This window comes from Liolophura sinensis, chromosome 2, assembly GCF_032854445.1.
Source record: "Liolophura sinensis isolate JHLJ2023 chromosome 2, CUHK_Ljap_v2, whole genome shotgun sequence".
NCBI lineage: Eukaryota > Metazoa > Mollusca > Polyplacophora > Chitonida > Chitonidae > Liolophura > Liolophura sinensis.
This window is the reverse complement of record NC_088296.1, coordinates 4,367,514-4,382,806: the sequence shown is the minus strand read 5'-3', so window position 1 is coordinate 4,382,806 and position 15,293 is coordinate 4,367,514. Positions and strand designations below refer to the sequence as shown.

Sequence of the window (15,293 nt, the reverse complement as noted above, 5' to 3'; positions counted from 1 at the left end):
AAATGCTCATTAATGTATACAATTAATGTTGAATAATATAAGAAAGTACTGCATAATATGGCCGTATAATTAGGCAGGACTATATTTTAGTTGTAACATGGACATCTAATAATGAATAACGTTGGTAGATAGTTTTGTGTAATGTGGACAAGTAATAATGAATAACGTTGGTAGATAGTTTTGTGTAATGTGGACAAGTAATTTTGTATGAATAACGTTAATAGATAGTTTTGTGTAATATGGACAAGTAATAATGAATAACGTTGGTAGATAGTTTTGTGTAATGTGGACAAGTAATAATGAATAATATGGCCAACAAGTAACCAATAATATGGATGAATAATACTGAATAATGTGGGTAGGTGATGATGAATAAAAGATGAGAGGTGAAAACATACCATTTTCCTGTAATGTGTGATAAAGACAAAACTGTGTTAACTCCTACTTTGTAAATTCCGATCACACCCAAGCTAGGTCAGAAGTTGATGCAAACCGAATGAGCTCTGCTGTGCACTGATGACATGCAATCAGCTGTTTCTTGCCACTTTTAAGTCTGCACCCTGGCAAATTCTTTATGTCGTACCTGTGAAATGCAGGCACAGGCTTTGTTTACCCTTTTTTACACCTGTCAGAACACCCTACCACGGCTCGTGGCACGCCTACCCCCCACGTATACCCGGAACTGTCCGTGCGGAGCCGATGACTTACGGGAACTAAAACAGCTCTAGGTACACGGGCTCAGGTAATTAAGACCTCCTTTTAATTTCCACTTGTTTACCTGTCCTTAATGACATTCCTGTACAGGTAAGATGATTGGTGTTTGAATCCGTGTCGACCATGGAAATGGCCGTATTTAAACCCGTGTCTTGCGGCGCCTTGTCATCCCGACCCCTCTCCGTCATCATGAGGCTTACGCTCATCCTCCTCATCGCTCTTCTTATCCTTGGTAAGTGGCTACAGCACGGGCTCATTTTTATGTATCAGCCTCTTTGTTTATTGACTTATTTATTTACATATTTGCTATTATTTCGTTTTTATTTTTTCCCCCCTTATTTATTCATTTCTCAATTATTTGATTGTTACCATGCAAGGACCCGTTAATGCCGTTGCATTAACAACGGGGAAATCGGTAATTTAAACATGAATCGATTTGGGGCGATTTTTGTAATTTTCTACTACAGGTTAAGGTACAGGTGTTTGTTCAGTCCCTGTCTTAAACAGCCTTCATTCTTCTACCTCCTGTGCACATGGGGTTTTGTAAAAGCGGACAACTTGTACGGAAATTTGTGCACATTTTGAATTAAGCTGGATATTGTAATTTCTTGATTTATAGAAACGACGTCATTAGGTGTGCTCTGAATTAACCCTCTTGTTACACGACAGCGACTATAACGCAACGCGAGATTGGTTAGTTTCTTAGGCATGAATTTACGGGAAGTTGGACCTCGCCTTTTTGTATGTACGTTATGCCACAACAGTGACAAATATTTTCTAGGGAACAGAGTGTAATAAAACATGCTATCAGCCTTTGAGAGTTGTAGAAATGGCTGATTTTATTTCATTTGAAATGGTTAAGTCTTCAACTAGCTTAACTCCGAAACTTGCCACTAGCCTTTCTGTGAGGTTCCACCCAACCACAGCTTACTACTAAAAACGCACCCTTTTAACGGGAGAGTGACCACAAAGGGTGTAAATCGGTGCGGTCTTATTGCAGTGTAGGAATAAACAACGCTTGATAACGATGTCTAAACCTATACATGTTCTCTTAAAACAAAAATGTTAAATTGTCCACATTTTCGAATTTTTAAAAATGGTACAACACTTGAAAAGCTGTAAAATACGAGCACTAACATCTTGAAATGTTACAGTGCAATGACCCAACAGCCTCTCACCAAAACCGTCGCTGTGAGTTCAAGACTAGCTGAGCTAATGCTGGCTTCCTTTCCGGCCGTATGTGGGGAGACTAGAGCATTTTTAAGCATATTGTAAAACGTTGAATGTCTTTGTTAAATAAGCCTTTGAAAAATGTAAATCAAATATTATTCATGCATTCCCCCCACCCCACCCCCACCACTGCCAAAATGTTGAGTGAAACATTAAAATTGTATATAGCATTTCAGATTTAAGACGTGGTGTTAATAAATCACCATATCGTTTGTTCTCAGTGGTCATACAGTGTGCATGTAAATAAATAAATCAATAAATCAATAAATAAATGAAAAGAAATAAAACACACTGCCTAGTGATATAAGTGGTCGTTTTAATTTAAGTTTCTGCACAGCCATTTGTTTTGTGTAAAGTAAATACAAATAAAAACAGCAACATGACCAAAAATCACGCAAACAAATCCCGTTAATATTTCATATTCACACTTTTGTTGTAGTGACACTAATATGCTGGCTTCCTCTCCGGCCGTGAGTGGAAAGGTCTGCCAGCAACATGCGGATGGTCGTGGGTTTCCCAGGCTCTGCCTGGTTTCCTCCCACTTGAGTTCGACGTAAAACACCAATCAAATAAATAAATCAAATGTTGTGACACACCGAAATTTTCCCTCCGCATTGTCGAACAGTAATCTTTCTGTCAGCTGACCTCATGAACTTATTATACATTTGATTGTCATCTACAGGCGTTGCTCTCGCAAAGAAGAAGAAGAAAGGCCGAAAAGGCAGTGAGGAATGTAAATGTGGCTCCGGGAGTAAGGAAAGTAAGAATGGAAGTGAGGAGACAGAGTGCGAATGTGACGTGAGCATACGGGAGAAAGGAAGCAAGGAGAAAGGAAGCAAGGAAAAAGGAAGTAAGGAGAAAGGCAGCAAAGAAAAGGGGAGTAAGGAAAAAGGAAAGAAGAAGAAAGGGGGAAAGTCCGAGAGTCGAGAGTCTGGGGAGGATGGAGGAGAAGTTATCCCCGAGGAGGAAGAAATGACTGAGTCTGCCTCGGGGGAGCGTCCACAGGGAGCGGTTGTTGACACGCCAGCCCTGAAAGAGCCCGACGCTGAGGCGGATTCACCATCGATTGTGAGTGACCCGACGCCTGCGAGTAGCGGCGCCACGACAGGGTCCTCCGACAGTACAGCTAGCGCGGACTCCGACTCCACCGACAGTTCTACAACCGACAGCACTGCAACAACAACGTCTAGTAGTGATACCACAACCGACAACGCTGAGACGAGTACACCTAGTAGTGATGCTACAACCGACAACGCCGAGACAAGTACCTCTAGTAGTGATGCTACAAGCGACAACACCGGGACAAGTACCTCTAGTAGTGATGCTACAAGCGACAACGTAGAGACGAGTACCTCTAGTAGTGATGCTACAACCAACAACGCTGAGACAAGTAGCTCTGGTAGTGATGCTACAACCGATAATGCTGAGACAAGTACCTCTAGTAGTGATGTTACAACCAAGGCTGTTCCCAACAGTGAAAGCAGCACTACGGAAGCAAACGAAGGCCCTGATACTACGACGGTCGCCGAAGACGTTTTGAAAGAAGACGCCGCAGCGTTGGCGCCAGATGAAGAGGACCAACCACCAAGCTTGACGTCACCAACCCCACAGGTTTTGGCTTCAACAGCCGTCATCAAAATAAACGAAGACGACGACGCATGCGCTAAACTCACCGGAAGGCGAAGGAGGAAGTGTCTGAAGGAACAGAAAAAGCGGGCAAAAAAGGAGAGAAAAGAAAGGGAGAAAGAGGAAAAGAAGAAAAGAAAGAAGGAAGAGAAAGAGAGAAAGAAAGCCGAGAAAGGAAAGAAAAAACGACGAGGGAGACGGAAAGTGGGCTTAGAACCTCTGCGCCGTTCCCTACTGGCCTCTCGCGCGTCACGTGGCCACAGTCTGTTGCAGCTTTTACGTCAGGCAGTTTAACACAGTTCTGAAAAATGTCCTACCCGCGTCTACACTGAGAACTACACGGACACAGCTTTGAACCGAATCACTTTCTATGAGGCTAGCTAGGATGGGCGGACTGATACAGTGCGCAGTACAGTGTAGTATTTTGAGCTGAGCTAAACTCTGACATATAATTACTAATTCAAACTCGGTTATCGTTTCGCAATGTCATGTTGGGCACCCAACAATGAGGGGTAAACATACCATTAATTCGACATTTCCATCTATACAAAAGACATTGGAACCTGATAGATTTTTATCCTTAAATCATTGTTTACTTACCCGGTGACTCCCTACAACAAAACTGCAATTAATCTGGTGTTTCCTTGAAAGAAAAATAAACTAGAAACAGTTACATCAAAGCTCAGCAGGTACATTTTGGGTATGTCACAGATAATACAGTACATTTTGGGTATGTCACAGATAATACAGTACATTTTGGGTATGTCACAGATAATACAGTACATTTGGGTATGTCACAGATAATACAGTATATTTTGGGTATGTCACAGAAAATACAGTACATTTTGGGTATGTAACAGATAATACAGTACATTTTGGGTATGTTTCAGATAATACAGTACATATAATAAAAACTCCCTTAAAATGACTTCTTACATGTGTACCTCACACAAAACTGATCTTGTCTTGCACGAAGACCCGTTAGTCATAGTACATAAGGTACACTCAGATCTTTAGGATATGTACATGTACCTCAAGTGTTATCACCAGCCACTGCATGGCCACCCTTTTGTAAGTCTGTCTACCAAGCCTCGTTTTTGTTAAAGAAATGCACAATCCGTAAACGAAGTACATAAAACAAAGCGTTGCGTTGAAGCCAAAGAAGACAAAGTCCTGAAATATGCACACGTTGCGTTGTGGACAATGTGACTTGTTCTTTGTACGGCCTTTATTCACACAGCCACTTGCTCAGTCGAATGCACTAACTTTCATTCCTGTCCTTACCCCCATACCCACAGACTCACTCTCTGTGACTCAGTCTTACTGAGTCTCAGTCTTACTGAGTCTCAGTCTTACTGAGTCTCAGTCTTACTGAGTCTCAGTCTTACTGAGTCTCAGTCTTACTGAGTCATTCTCCATGACTACCTCACTGAACCTTAAATACCCTAAACTCCTCTCTGGTGCACACTCTCACTGACACTCACAAGCCTTCCCTTATTGAGTCACTGTCACTGACTCAGTCTTTAATCCTTACCGTCAGTTTTACTCACACCTTCTCTCTTATTGGCTCACTGTCACTGACACCTTACTCTCTCAGTCCTTAAGCGGTTACTCCCGCTCTTTATCTCATTCTCAAACCCAGTCTCATTGACTCACTGAATCATTCTTAGTGACTCACTTTCACGGGACTCACTCTCACTGACTCAGTCCTCATTGACTCATTCTCATTAACTGACTCACTTTCTTGAACTCACCCTCACACTCTCTCTCACTGACTCACTTACTCAGCTGACTAATTCTCAGGACCTCATTCTCACGGACTCACTCTTACAGACTCATTCTCACTAGATGACTCACTCTCACGAACTCATTGCCCTTAACTGACTCACTTTTTCGTACTCACCCTCACGTCCTCTCTTACTGGCTCACTCTTACTGATTCATTTTCAGTGACTCACTGACCCATGCTTACGCCTGTGCTCGCTGACTTTCAGTCTATTCTCATCACAGGGGGTCTGTTTCCTCTAACGTCATTTTCACCATTATCCCACGTCTTCATCTTGGAGTTCACTCCCAGTGCTGCTACATTTCTAGTACTGCCTCAGTGTGGAGAGATGTCGGAGACACCAAACATCACAATGAATATAGTGACACTGGATCTCTCATATCCCAATAGACGTCAAATTCGTGAAAAATTACTAAATACGGCTGTAAACTCCTACTAGATCAATAAATGAGACAAACGTGGATGTACACTACGCACGATGGATGATACAAAATTTGATTGGTGTTTTACGCCATACTCAAGAATATTTTAGTTATACGACGGCGGTGGATAGTACCACATAAGTCCACACATAATGCTGGCAGCCGTAGTATAAGGGAAATATTCTTGAGTACGGCGTAAAATACCAATCAAATAAATAAATAAATAAATAGGTATGCATGTAGTTTGTAGGGGGGGGGGGGGGGGGGGAAGGAGGCGTGGTGATGGTTAGTGTGCCAATGCAGTCACAATGACTCAGGAGGATCTCACCAATGCAATTGCTGTTAGTTTAAGTCCAGCTCATGCTGGATTCCTCTCCATTCATACATGAGAATGTCTTCCAGCAGCCGGCTTTCTGGGTCGCTGGTTTTCCTGGGTTCTGCACGGTTTCCTCCACCATAATGCTGGCCGCCGTTGTACAAGTGAAATATTCTTGAATACGGCGTAAAACACCAATCAAATAAATAAATAAATGCACATATAGCAGGATACGAAGAAATATGGTGCCTTTCAAAAGTAGACCGAAACGCCAAACAATCATAGTTTATCAATAACAAAAAACCAATTTCGTTAACAAGTTTTAGAATGGGACACATACATCTTACCCATTACTGTAAAATAAGCCATTGAGACATATGTCGGTCAGTAAAGCATAACTCTTTGGCCTTTAGAACAATCCTCACAAATGTCCGTGACACGTTTTGTCTCCGAACGGAAACACGGCTTATCTTATCTTCTTGGAAAAGATAAGAAAAATCCAGGTGTGGTCAAGTGAGGGTGTACTTGAGAGAAACTTTGTCAGCCGAAAAATAAGCCGTCCGATTCAACATGTCTTTTCTTGCATCTGTGGTGCTGGTGGCCTTTGTTGGAACAGCTATAGCTAATGGTGAGTTCTGGCACAACCAGTCTGTCAGTGATTCTAAACTGTGTGTGAACGCTTTCTATACTATACAGAGCAAATAGACCCATTTTCCTGCCTGGGTTCAAGTATATATCTATATATATTCAAGTATAATTGATAGGTATTTTACGCTGTAAGAATATTTCAATTATATGTATACAACGGAGATCAGCAATATCATGGCCTAAGGAAACCCGACAGAACCCGAGGGAAACCTACGATCATCCACAGGTTGCTGGGTCTTTCACCCGCAAAAAGGTTAAGGAATTAGGGTAATTGGTGTTTGATGGTGTTTCAGTATTCAAGAATATATACGAGAAAGGAAATTTCTCGGTTTTGGAGCTTTGGTAACAATTAACTGTAGATATAGCTCGTGGGGCCGGTCAAGTATCAGTATTCTTACATAAAGTTCCATTTCAAGTCCCTCTACATTCCAGCGGTATGGCTCACGCATTGTCTGAGTTCCGCAGGGAAGAACATGTGATAAAGTTCTTTAGTTGTTCGCTGAAGACCGACTGTTCAATGTACAATAAGAGCCACGTTCACTGTATGTATATTGAACTTATCCTGAAGTCTGCGTATGTCACATTTTTTTTTTTACAGACTGTGAGACAATTCATGGAGGCACGTGCCACGCCCTCTTTTTCGGCGGCTGTCAATCGGGCGAGAAATACACCCTGAGTGGGTGTGGCTTCCTGAAACAATGTTGTTACACAGAAGGAGGTCACTCCGCTACTAACCGTCCGCCATCAGGTAAACACATGACGTCATATGTGACGTTAGGAGGTCACGTTTGATGACGTATGGGGCTAGCGTTAATGGTGTTTGTCAAAATTTTAATTAAGCCACTTCTGTTGAAAGGCCAATAAATTTTTTCAACAAACAGTGCAACCTACATCCCATGCGTGTTTGGTGGTGTGAGGGTGGGGGTGTAGGGTGTAATCTTTTAAACTTGTGATGTAATTATCACTCTTTCCTCCATAAAGGCTCGGAACAAAACAAAATTACACCATTTGTTTAATAAAATTGACATAATTTGTCACTTATTGTGTATCTTCTGTATGTACATGTATCAATATACAAGTAGACCATCGATCAGACTGACAAATAGCAAAGTCACCATTGTGTTGTGAGGCGAAGGTCCTCACCAATTGTCCGTGTCTATCTCTTGTTTCAGGGACGCATGCGCCTGGTAGCTGTGGCGTCAGCACCGTCATCCGGAAAGGTTCATTCCGTGTGGTAGGGGGGAAGCCCGCACAGGTGGCTGAATTCCCATGGCAGGTAATATAGAGAGCTTACGCAAAATCACACCATCTCTCCCGCGTGGAAGTGCCTATTTGTGCAGTGAGAACCAATGCAAATAGTGTGTCAGTGATTAAGCGTGGGTTATCAACAAGGCAAGGCCATTTGTAGCGAAATGCTGATCCCAGTATTTGACACTTGGTTACAAAGTAGTTCTTGTAACATTTTTATTTTTTGTCGTTCCAGTGAAGTTTATTTCAGGGCAAAGCTACACCTTACAGGTGATTCCGCGGTGGTTTGGACAAAATCCATTTTTAATTTAACTGTATTTTATTGCAAGAAATTTACGACAAAGGCAAACATAGGCATATAGCACTCACTCCATTTCGGGTCCAAGAGTGTTTTCTGATGGCACACTCTTCAAGCCGAAATGTTATAGATAACTTAATTAATGTTACACAAATATAAGAAATACAATGAAAAATACAACAAATAAATACTTGAGTAAATAAATAATTAGATAAATAAATAATTAAATAAATGAATAGTTGAATAAATAAACAAATATACAAATGCTGTTATCTGTGGCAGGTATCGGTCCAGGTGTACGGACAACACGTGTGCGGAGGAACATTGATAGACCGACAATGGGTACTCACAGCTTCCCACTGCTTCGACGAGTAAGTCACGATTCGATGGATTGGTTTGCTTCAGTTTTAACATAGTTCTAGTCATATCGCGGTTTCTCATTAATAGTAACAGTCTGGTTCCAATGCCGACATTTGGAACGCTATGACTACACCGACCAGAATGTATCCTATTTGCTTCATGCCTTATTCACCAAAAGTGTATGTCTTAGCGCAGCCGACTGACCCATGAGATCCTAGGATCGAAACCATCCCTCGCTGGTTTGACTGCTCTCTTAAGTATCAGGAAGCGATCGCACAAAATAGTTTCTGACTTAAAATTTATTAATTTTAACCACCTCATATAAATGTTATCTTAAAACATAGATGTTTAAATCACAACTCCCAGTATACCACACACTGAGCAATTCGACAGTGCGTATCCTGGCCCCTGGGGAGGGGCCGGCGTGTACTTAGTTATTCTCCACCCATAAACCTGAAGAACGACGTACTTGAGTGAGGAAATACCGTCCAAAATAAATAAATACAAACACAATACCAATTGCTTGCGAAATTTGCGTGAACACATTAGATTTTAAGCTGCGAAGAAAAAAAAAACAGACGGACAAACTGTACGAACAGGTTATGATTGTATACATGCGACGTTGGACATGGCACTGGTCTATTTGTACACTCAAAAATTAATCTATTGATTTTAACACAAGTCTATTGTATGAGCGATGCTAAAATGTATTCTGTTATTGCATTATCTTTTAATTCAACATAAAGACTGTGTTAGACTAACAGAGTATCATGTTGAACATGAGAGAATATAATGCTATAATAACAGAATAAATTCTAGCATAGCTAAGACAACAAACTTTCTGTTAAAATTGTTCTCAACAGATTTTCTGTTACCGAATAATTTTTGGGTGTAAATGTGTTCTTAAGTGTTATTGTACAAGTAGGCGTATAACTTGAATGTGGAACACTGCCCGCCTGGAATAAGTCGGCCGAAGCGGTGTACTCTTTTGTTTCTTTGTGTAATACGTCACAGTTTCCGTGGAGTTTTGCTCGTAGAACAGCAAGATGTAGTTCACCAGTACTACAGAGTGGCTAACCCGAGAATAACCTGTTTTTACACAGGTTACAAATGTTAAGCGTTTACAACCATTGTACAGCATACAATTGCATTTTTCCCATTATATCAGCACAAAGGGCGTGGTTTTCAACTTTCTTTATCATCATGATAAGATTAGCCTGTTTTTCCTGTGTGAGATCTTTACATATTTAGATACTGTGAAAATCGGAGCGAACAAACAGTTGTTAAGTTCGGATCTAAATCTAGTTCTTTCTCGCAAATATCAGGTGAAAAGACCATAACGTCATGAATTGTGATCGCCAAAGCTGTTGTCTCCGTGAGAGCTAACCCATGTACCTAACAAGTTGCATGTTTTGTTGACTACTCATTTGTACACTTTTATATAAATAATGAGGAAAAAAATGAGCTGGATGCATGTAAGTGTAGCATATACCACAACAACACACTGTAAGATTCATGCAAGTTAACTGCTGACAGTGATCTTCATCCATGGTTTATTCATTCCCTCCTCCCCTCTGCTCCCTTCTCACCCCTCCCCCCCTTCCTTTTTTTATTTCGGTATTATTTCTTTTGTTGCGGCCTTTGACCAGCTTTTTCCCAATTAACACACCTGCTAAATTTTTTCTGCAAGCACTTGACTGGAATCGAGCCCTCGCCTTTGTTGCTTTGACTTGCTGCTAAAACTTTCTAATCTTTAATGTAAGATCTTGTTTCATTTATGTATGCTGTGTATAGTGACCAGTTTAGTCAAAGTAATTTTTCTAATTTTTAGGAAGATTGGTATGGTGTGCCCGTATGCAAGTTTGTTATTTGGGCCCGAGTTGTACCTTCAGGCAGTTTTCACCAAAACAACATGTTCACAACCTTCGGTATACTTAAGCTGTTACTTGCTATGACCACACTGTTGACTCCCAGCTTGATCGGCTGAATGTCGTTCGAACAAAGAGAGGGCGAACGAGTAACTAGGATATATGTATAAACGTAAGACTATATACAAGTTATATAATCACTTGTCGAATGAAACTTTATACAGAAGGCTTTTGGAAATTTGATTTTTTAAGTCCCTTTCTAATGAGTTCCACAGTTTTGGACCAGCCTTCCTCTATCATTTTCTAGCAATTCACTTCAGTAGAATTACAAGTATATACATACATGTTTTTGAAATGGTTGTGAAAATAATTTTCGGACACAATTCGTCTTGTTTTTATAATAGAATTGGGGACTGGAACGAAGCTCAAATTGTTAGCAACTGGCACTTGTTATTTATTTTTGCACGGCTATTGCCCCCACTTTGTATCAACTTTCTCTTTGTCTTTCATTTTCTTTCCTATGACTCTTTTCAGTCCGGCATTTTATTTCCGTGTAGAAATATTGTCACGAAGTCAAGCCCTCATTAGTATTTAAATTATGCATTTAATTTTATTAAAGAAAAATTCTTAAATAAAAGTCAAGCTAGTTTAGGATACAACCAGCAATGGTATCTGTGATGAAGAAGAGTGCATCTTATAGTGTCTTTTGTCTTAAAGAAAATAAATAAATAAAACAAAATCTTTAATTTTTAGTGTACCCCGGTCGGCCCAGTGGTCCGTAATTCTGGGTGACTACGATCAATATCACAATGAAGGTCACGAGATCCGGGTCTACGCCTCCAAAGTCATTCGCCACGAGCACTACAACCCTACGCAGATTCAGAATGACGTGGCTCTCGTGAAGCTGACGTCACCAGTAACGTACACAAAGTACATCAGTCCGGCATGCCTGCCGGAGAGGAACGAGAAGTTCGAGGGACTGTACTGTACAGTAACAGGGTGGGGCGCGCTCAGAGACGGTAAGGACATGGGGGATAGGGGTGTTCAGAAAGAGTCATCCACTATTTGTAGGTGTTTTGTCAAAAAGAAAATTTTTGGAAAAGTTTCAAACAAGGTTACAAAGTGTCCAGCAAAGTGCTAAACATTTTTAAGGGTGTGGCGAAAATACATTCCCAAATTGTTTTGTCATTTAAACATTTCTTTGCGACTATCTGTGTTAGCATATTGAATATTATAGGAACTATACAGACGCACTCTAAATATCTGTGTGTCGAAGACATGTTTTGCGATGAGGAATGATGGGTTTGTTTTGGGTCTTAGCTGAATGAAAAGGTTTTTAAATGTTGCTCGTACATTTATGTAACATTATTTGCTTGGTTAAATTAGTTTTATTAAATAGTGTCTAGTTGCTTCGATTTTACATGTGATGGTTGATCAGAAAGCTAGCGAATGTCAGTGGTTTTAAATTTTTAAGTAAGGAAGGAAATAAAACATACATGTAGGTGAAATACAAACCCGTCGCAAGGGGGGAGGTCAACATGTACGCTGCTATTGGTTTTCAATAGGCAGATCCATGCACAACGCTTAATTCTTAATTTAGGAAGCCGTCCGCTCTAGAATTACATTTATGTATTTAACTTTAATTTCAATACTAAATAAATTTCGGTGTGTCTGGTGTTCTCCAATTTAACGAATGTCATTTTCTCCGCTAGGTGGTGATGGGACAAACATTCTGCACATGGTGGATCTACCTGTGATATCAAACAGCGCCTGTAATTACAAGCTGAATGGCGGGATTTACAGCACTAATCTGTGTGCCGGCTTCAACAGTGGTGGCAGAGACGCCTGTCAGGTACTAAAAAAGCGCCTATAAACCTTCACTTCACAATGATCATTCCCACAGAAGTTTGCTCATAAACCTCCACTTTACAATGATCATTCCCACAGAAGTTTGATTATATACCTTCACATTACAATGATCATTCCCACAGAAGTTTGATTATATACATTCACTTCACAATGATAATTCCCACAGAAGTTTGATTACATACCTTCACATTACAATGATCATTCCCACAGAAGTTTGATTATATACCTTCACATTACAATAATCATTCCCACAGAAGTTTGATTACATACCTTCACATTACAATGATCATTCCCACAGAAGTTTGATTATATACCTTCACATTACAATGATCATTCACACAGAAGTTTGATTATATACCTTCACGTTACAATAATCATTCCTACAGAAGTTTGATTATAAACCTCCACTTTACAATGATCATTCCCACAGAAGTTTGATTATATACCTTCACATTACAATAATCATTCCCACACAAGTTTGATCACATACCTTCACATTACAATGATCATTCCCTCAGAAGTTTGATTATATACCTTCACATTACAATAATCATTCCCACAGAAGTTTGATTACATACCTTCACTTTACAATGATCATTCCCACAGAAGTTTGATTATATACCTCCACTTCACAATGCTCTTTCCAACAGAAGTTTGCTTTTATACTTTCAACTTACAATGATACCACTTCACAATACTCCCTCCAACACAAGTTTGCTTATAGTCCTCCACTTAACAACACTTCTTTCCACGGAAGTTTGCTCACAAACCTTCACTTCGCAATGCTCCTTCCAACAGAAGTTTGCTTATCAACTTCCACTCTACAATGCTTCTTCCAACAGTCGTTTGCTTACAAACTTCCACTGTGCAATGCTACTTCTAACAGTCGTTTGCTTATAAACTTCCACTGTGCAATGCTTCTTCCAACAGTCGTTTGTTTATAAACTTCCACTGTGCAATGCTTCTTCCAACAGACGTTTGCTTATAAACTTCCACTGTGCAATGCTTCTTCCAACAGAAGTTCGCTTATAAACTTCCATTCTACAATGCTTCTTCCAACAGAAGTTTGCTTATAAACTTCCGCTCTAGAATGCTTCGTCCATCAGAAATTAAATTATAAATGTCCACTTTACAATATAATTAAAGACGTAGAGCACAGTCAGTAAAGCCGGAGCAGCGTCAACAGGGTGATTGCTGGCAAATGGTCACGCGTAACCGTCAATTTACCTCACTCAGGGTTTTATTCTAACTGTTCATGTAAATGCATAATTAGCAGCAATTTACACACTTCCTCGCATTATGGCTTACAGCAGAATTAGGTAAAAAAAAATGGCAGTGGTGTTAATTGTAATTTATTAGAGATCACTGGTCCAGAATTACTCAAAAAGTTCCTTCCCACAAATGTCTGTTTATACATATATCTAAGCATTCCCATTTTCATAATTCTTCCAGTATACTTACGCTCATAAACGTCGGCTCGACCATATCGGCACTGTTTTCTACAGAACTGCACTTACAAACGTCTGCTTGTCCATATCGGCACTGTTTTCTACAGAACTGCACCTACAAACGTCTGCTTGACCACATCGGTACTGTTTTCCACAGAACTGCACTTACAAACGTACAACTTGACCATATCGGTACTGTTTTCTATAGAACTCTACTTACAAACGTCTGCTTGACCATATCAGTACTGTTTTCTACAGAACTCTACTTACAACGTCCAGCTTACAACACACACGAAACATGACTTATTCCTAGCCATTCCACAATGATCACAGCACAACCTTTACCTAATGTTGATTGTTTTCAGGGCGACTCTGGGGGTCCTTTCGTCTGTAACGTTGGGGGTGTCTGGCAGATAGCGGGCATAGTCTCCTGGGGGTACGGATGTGCCGAAGCTAATACACCCGGGGTGTACACACGGGTCACCAGCTTCCTGGACTGGATAAACACCCACAAGGTGTAAGCAGTTAGACATTAATTAGTGCATGGAAATACTTGTATATGGCAGAGAAAGCCAGTCTTCGCGCGGATGTATTGTTGTCCCCGGTGGGAATTTCCACCAAACGTAAGCACTTCTATGAAACACATTTGAACAGGGAACAAAAAGTCCTTGTGTCTTTTCTCTTTTTTTGGTTTTCAAAATTGAACTGTGTGATACACCAGACTAGAGTGAGTGAGTGCTTGGGGTTTAACGCCGTACTCAACAATTTTTCAGTCATATGACGACGAAGGAATCATTAGGGTGCATGTACGTGTAATGTGCCTCCTTGTTGCAGGAAGGATTTCCACTGCTTTTTTATTTAGTGCTGGTTCATTGAGACGACTTACCGAAGGCAAGTAAGTTGCCCCGCCCGAGCCATTATACTGATACGGGTCAACCAGTTGGTTGCACTATCCCCTTCATGCTGAACGCCAAGCGAGGAAGTTACAACTTCCTCTTTTAAAGTCTTAGGTGTGACTCGATCAAGGATTGATCCTGGATCTACCAGTCCCGAAGCGGATGCTCTACCAACTGTGCTATTCGGGCCGGTCACCAGACTAGACAACTATACCTTAGCAAATGCGGGAGCTTAATATAGAGGCGATTCAATTAAACTCAATTTATCGTATGGCTCGGTCCCAGGCGCTGTTGACCAATAGACGTGACTCAACTGGAGTCATACTCCAGTTCTTACATATATGCCCGTCTATCTTACAATCTTATGTATGGCTTTCAGCTATTGTCACCAATTCCGTACGCTCAGGTGAGTTGAGTTGAGTCGCGTCTTAAGCTCATACGATCATATGATCGGGTTGATTTATTTATTGATTTATTTATTGATATATTGATTTATTTATTGATTTATTTATTTATTTATTTGATTGATGTTTTACGCCGTACTCAAGAATATTTCACTTATACG

At 40.5% G+C, this 15,293-nt stretch overlaps 2 protein-coding genes across 2 annotated transcripts; both read left to right on the top strand.

Annotated features, from left to right (window-relative positions):
* Positions 1 to 837: 837 nt before the first annotated feature.
* LOC135463033 (uncharacterized) lies at positions 838 to 3,864 on the top strand. Its single transcript, XM_064740353.1, has 2 exons — positions 838 to 946; positions 2,627 to 3,864. The coding sequence occupies exons 1-2, from the start codon at positions 838 to 840 to the stop codon at positions 3,862 to 3,864; spliced, it is 1,347 nt and encodes a 448-aa protein (XP_064596423.1).
* A 2,784-nt stretch (positions 3,865 to 6,648) lies between these two features.
* Positions 6,649 to 14,485, top strand: LOC135463058 (transmembrane protease serine 3-like). Its single transcript, XM_064740376.1, has 7 exons — positions 6,649 to 6,721; positions 7,340 to 7,489; positions 7,914 to 8,017; positions 8,570 to 8,658; positions 11,269 to 11,534; positions 12,228 to 12,367; positions 14,198 to 14,485. Exons 1-7 carry the CDS (start codon positions 6,664 to 6,666, stop codon positions 14,351 to 14,353), a joined length of 963 nt encoding a protein of 320 aa, XP_064596446.1. The 5' UTR covers positions 6,649 to 6,663; the 3' UTR covers positions 14,354 to 14,485.
* The last annotated feature ends 808 nt before the right edge of the window (positions 14,486 to 15,293 follow it).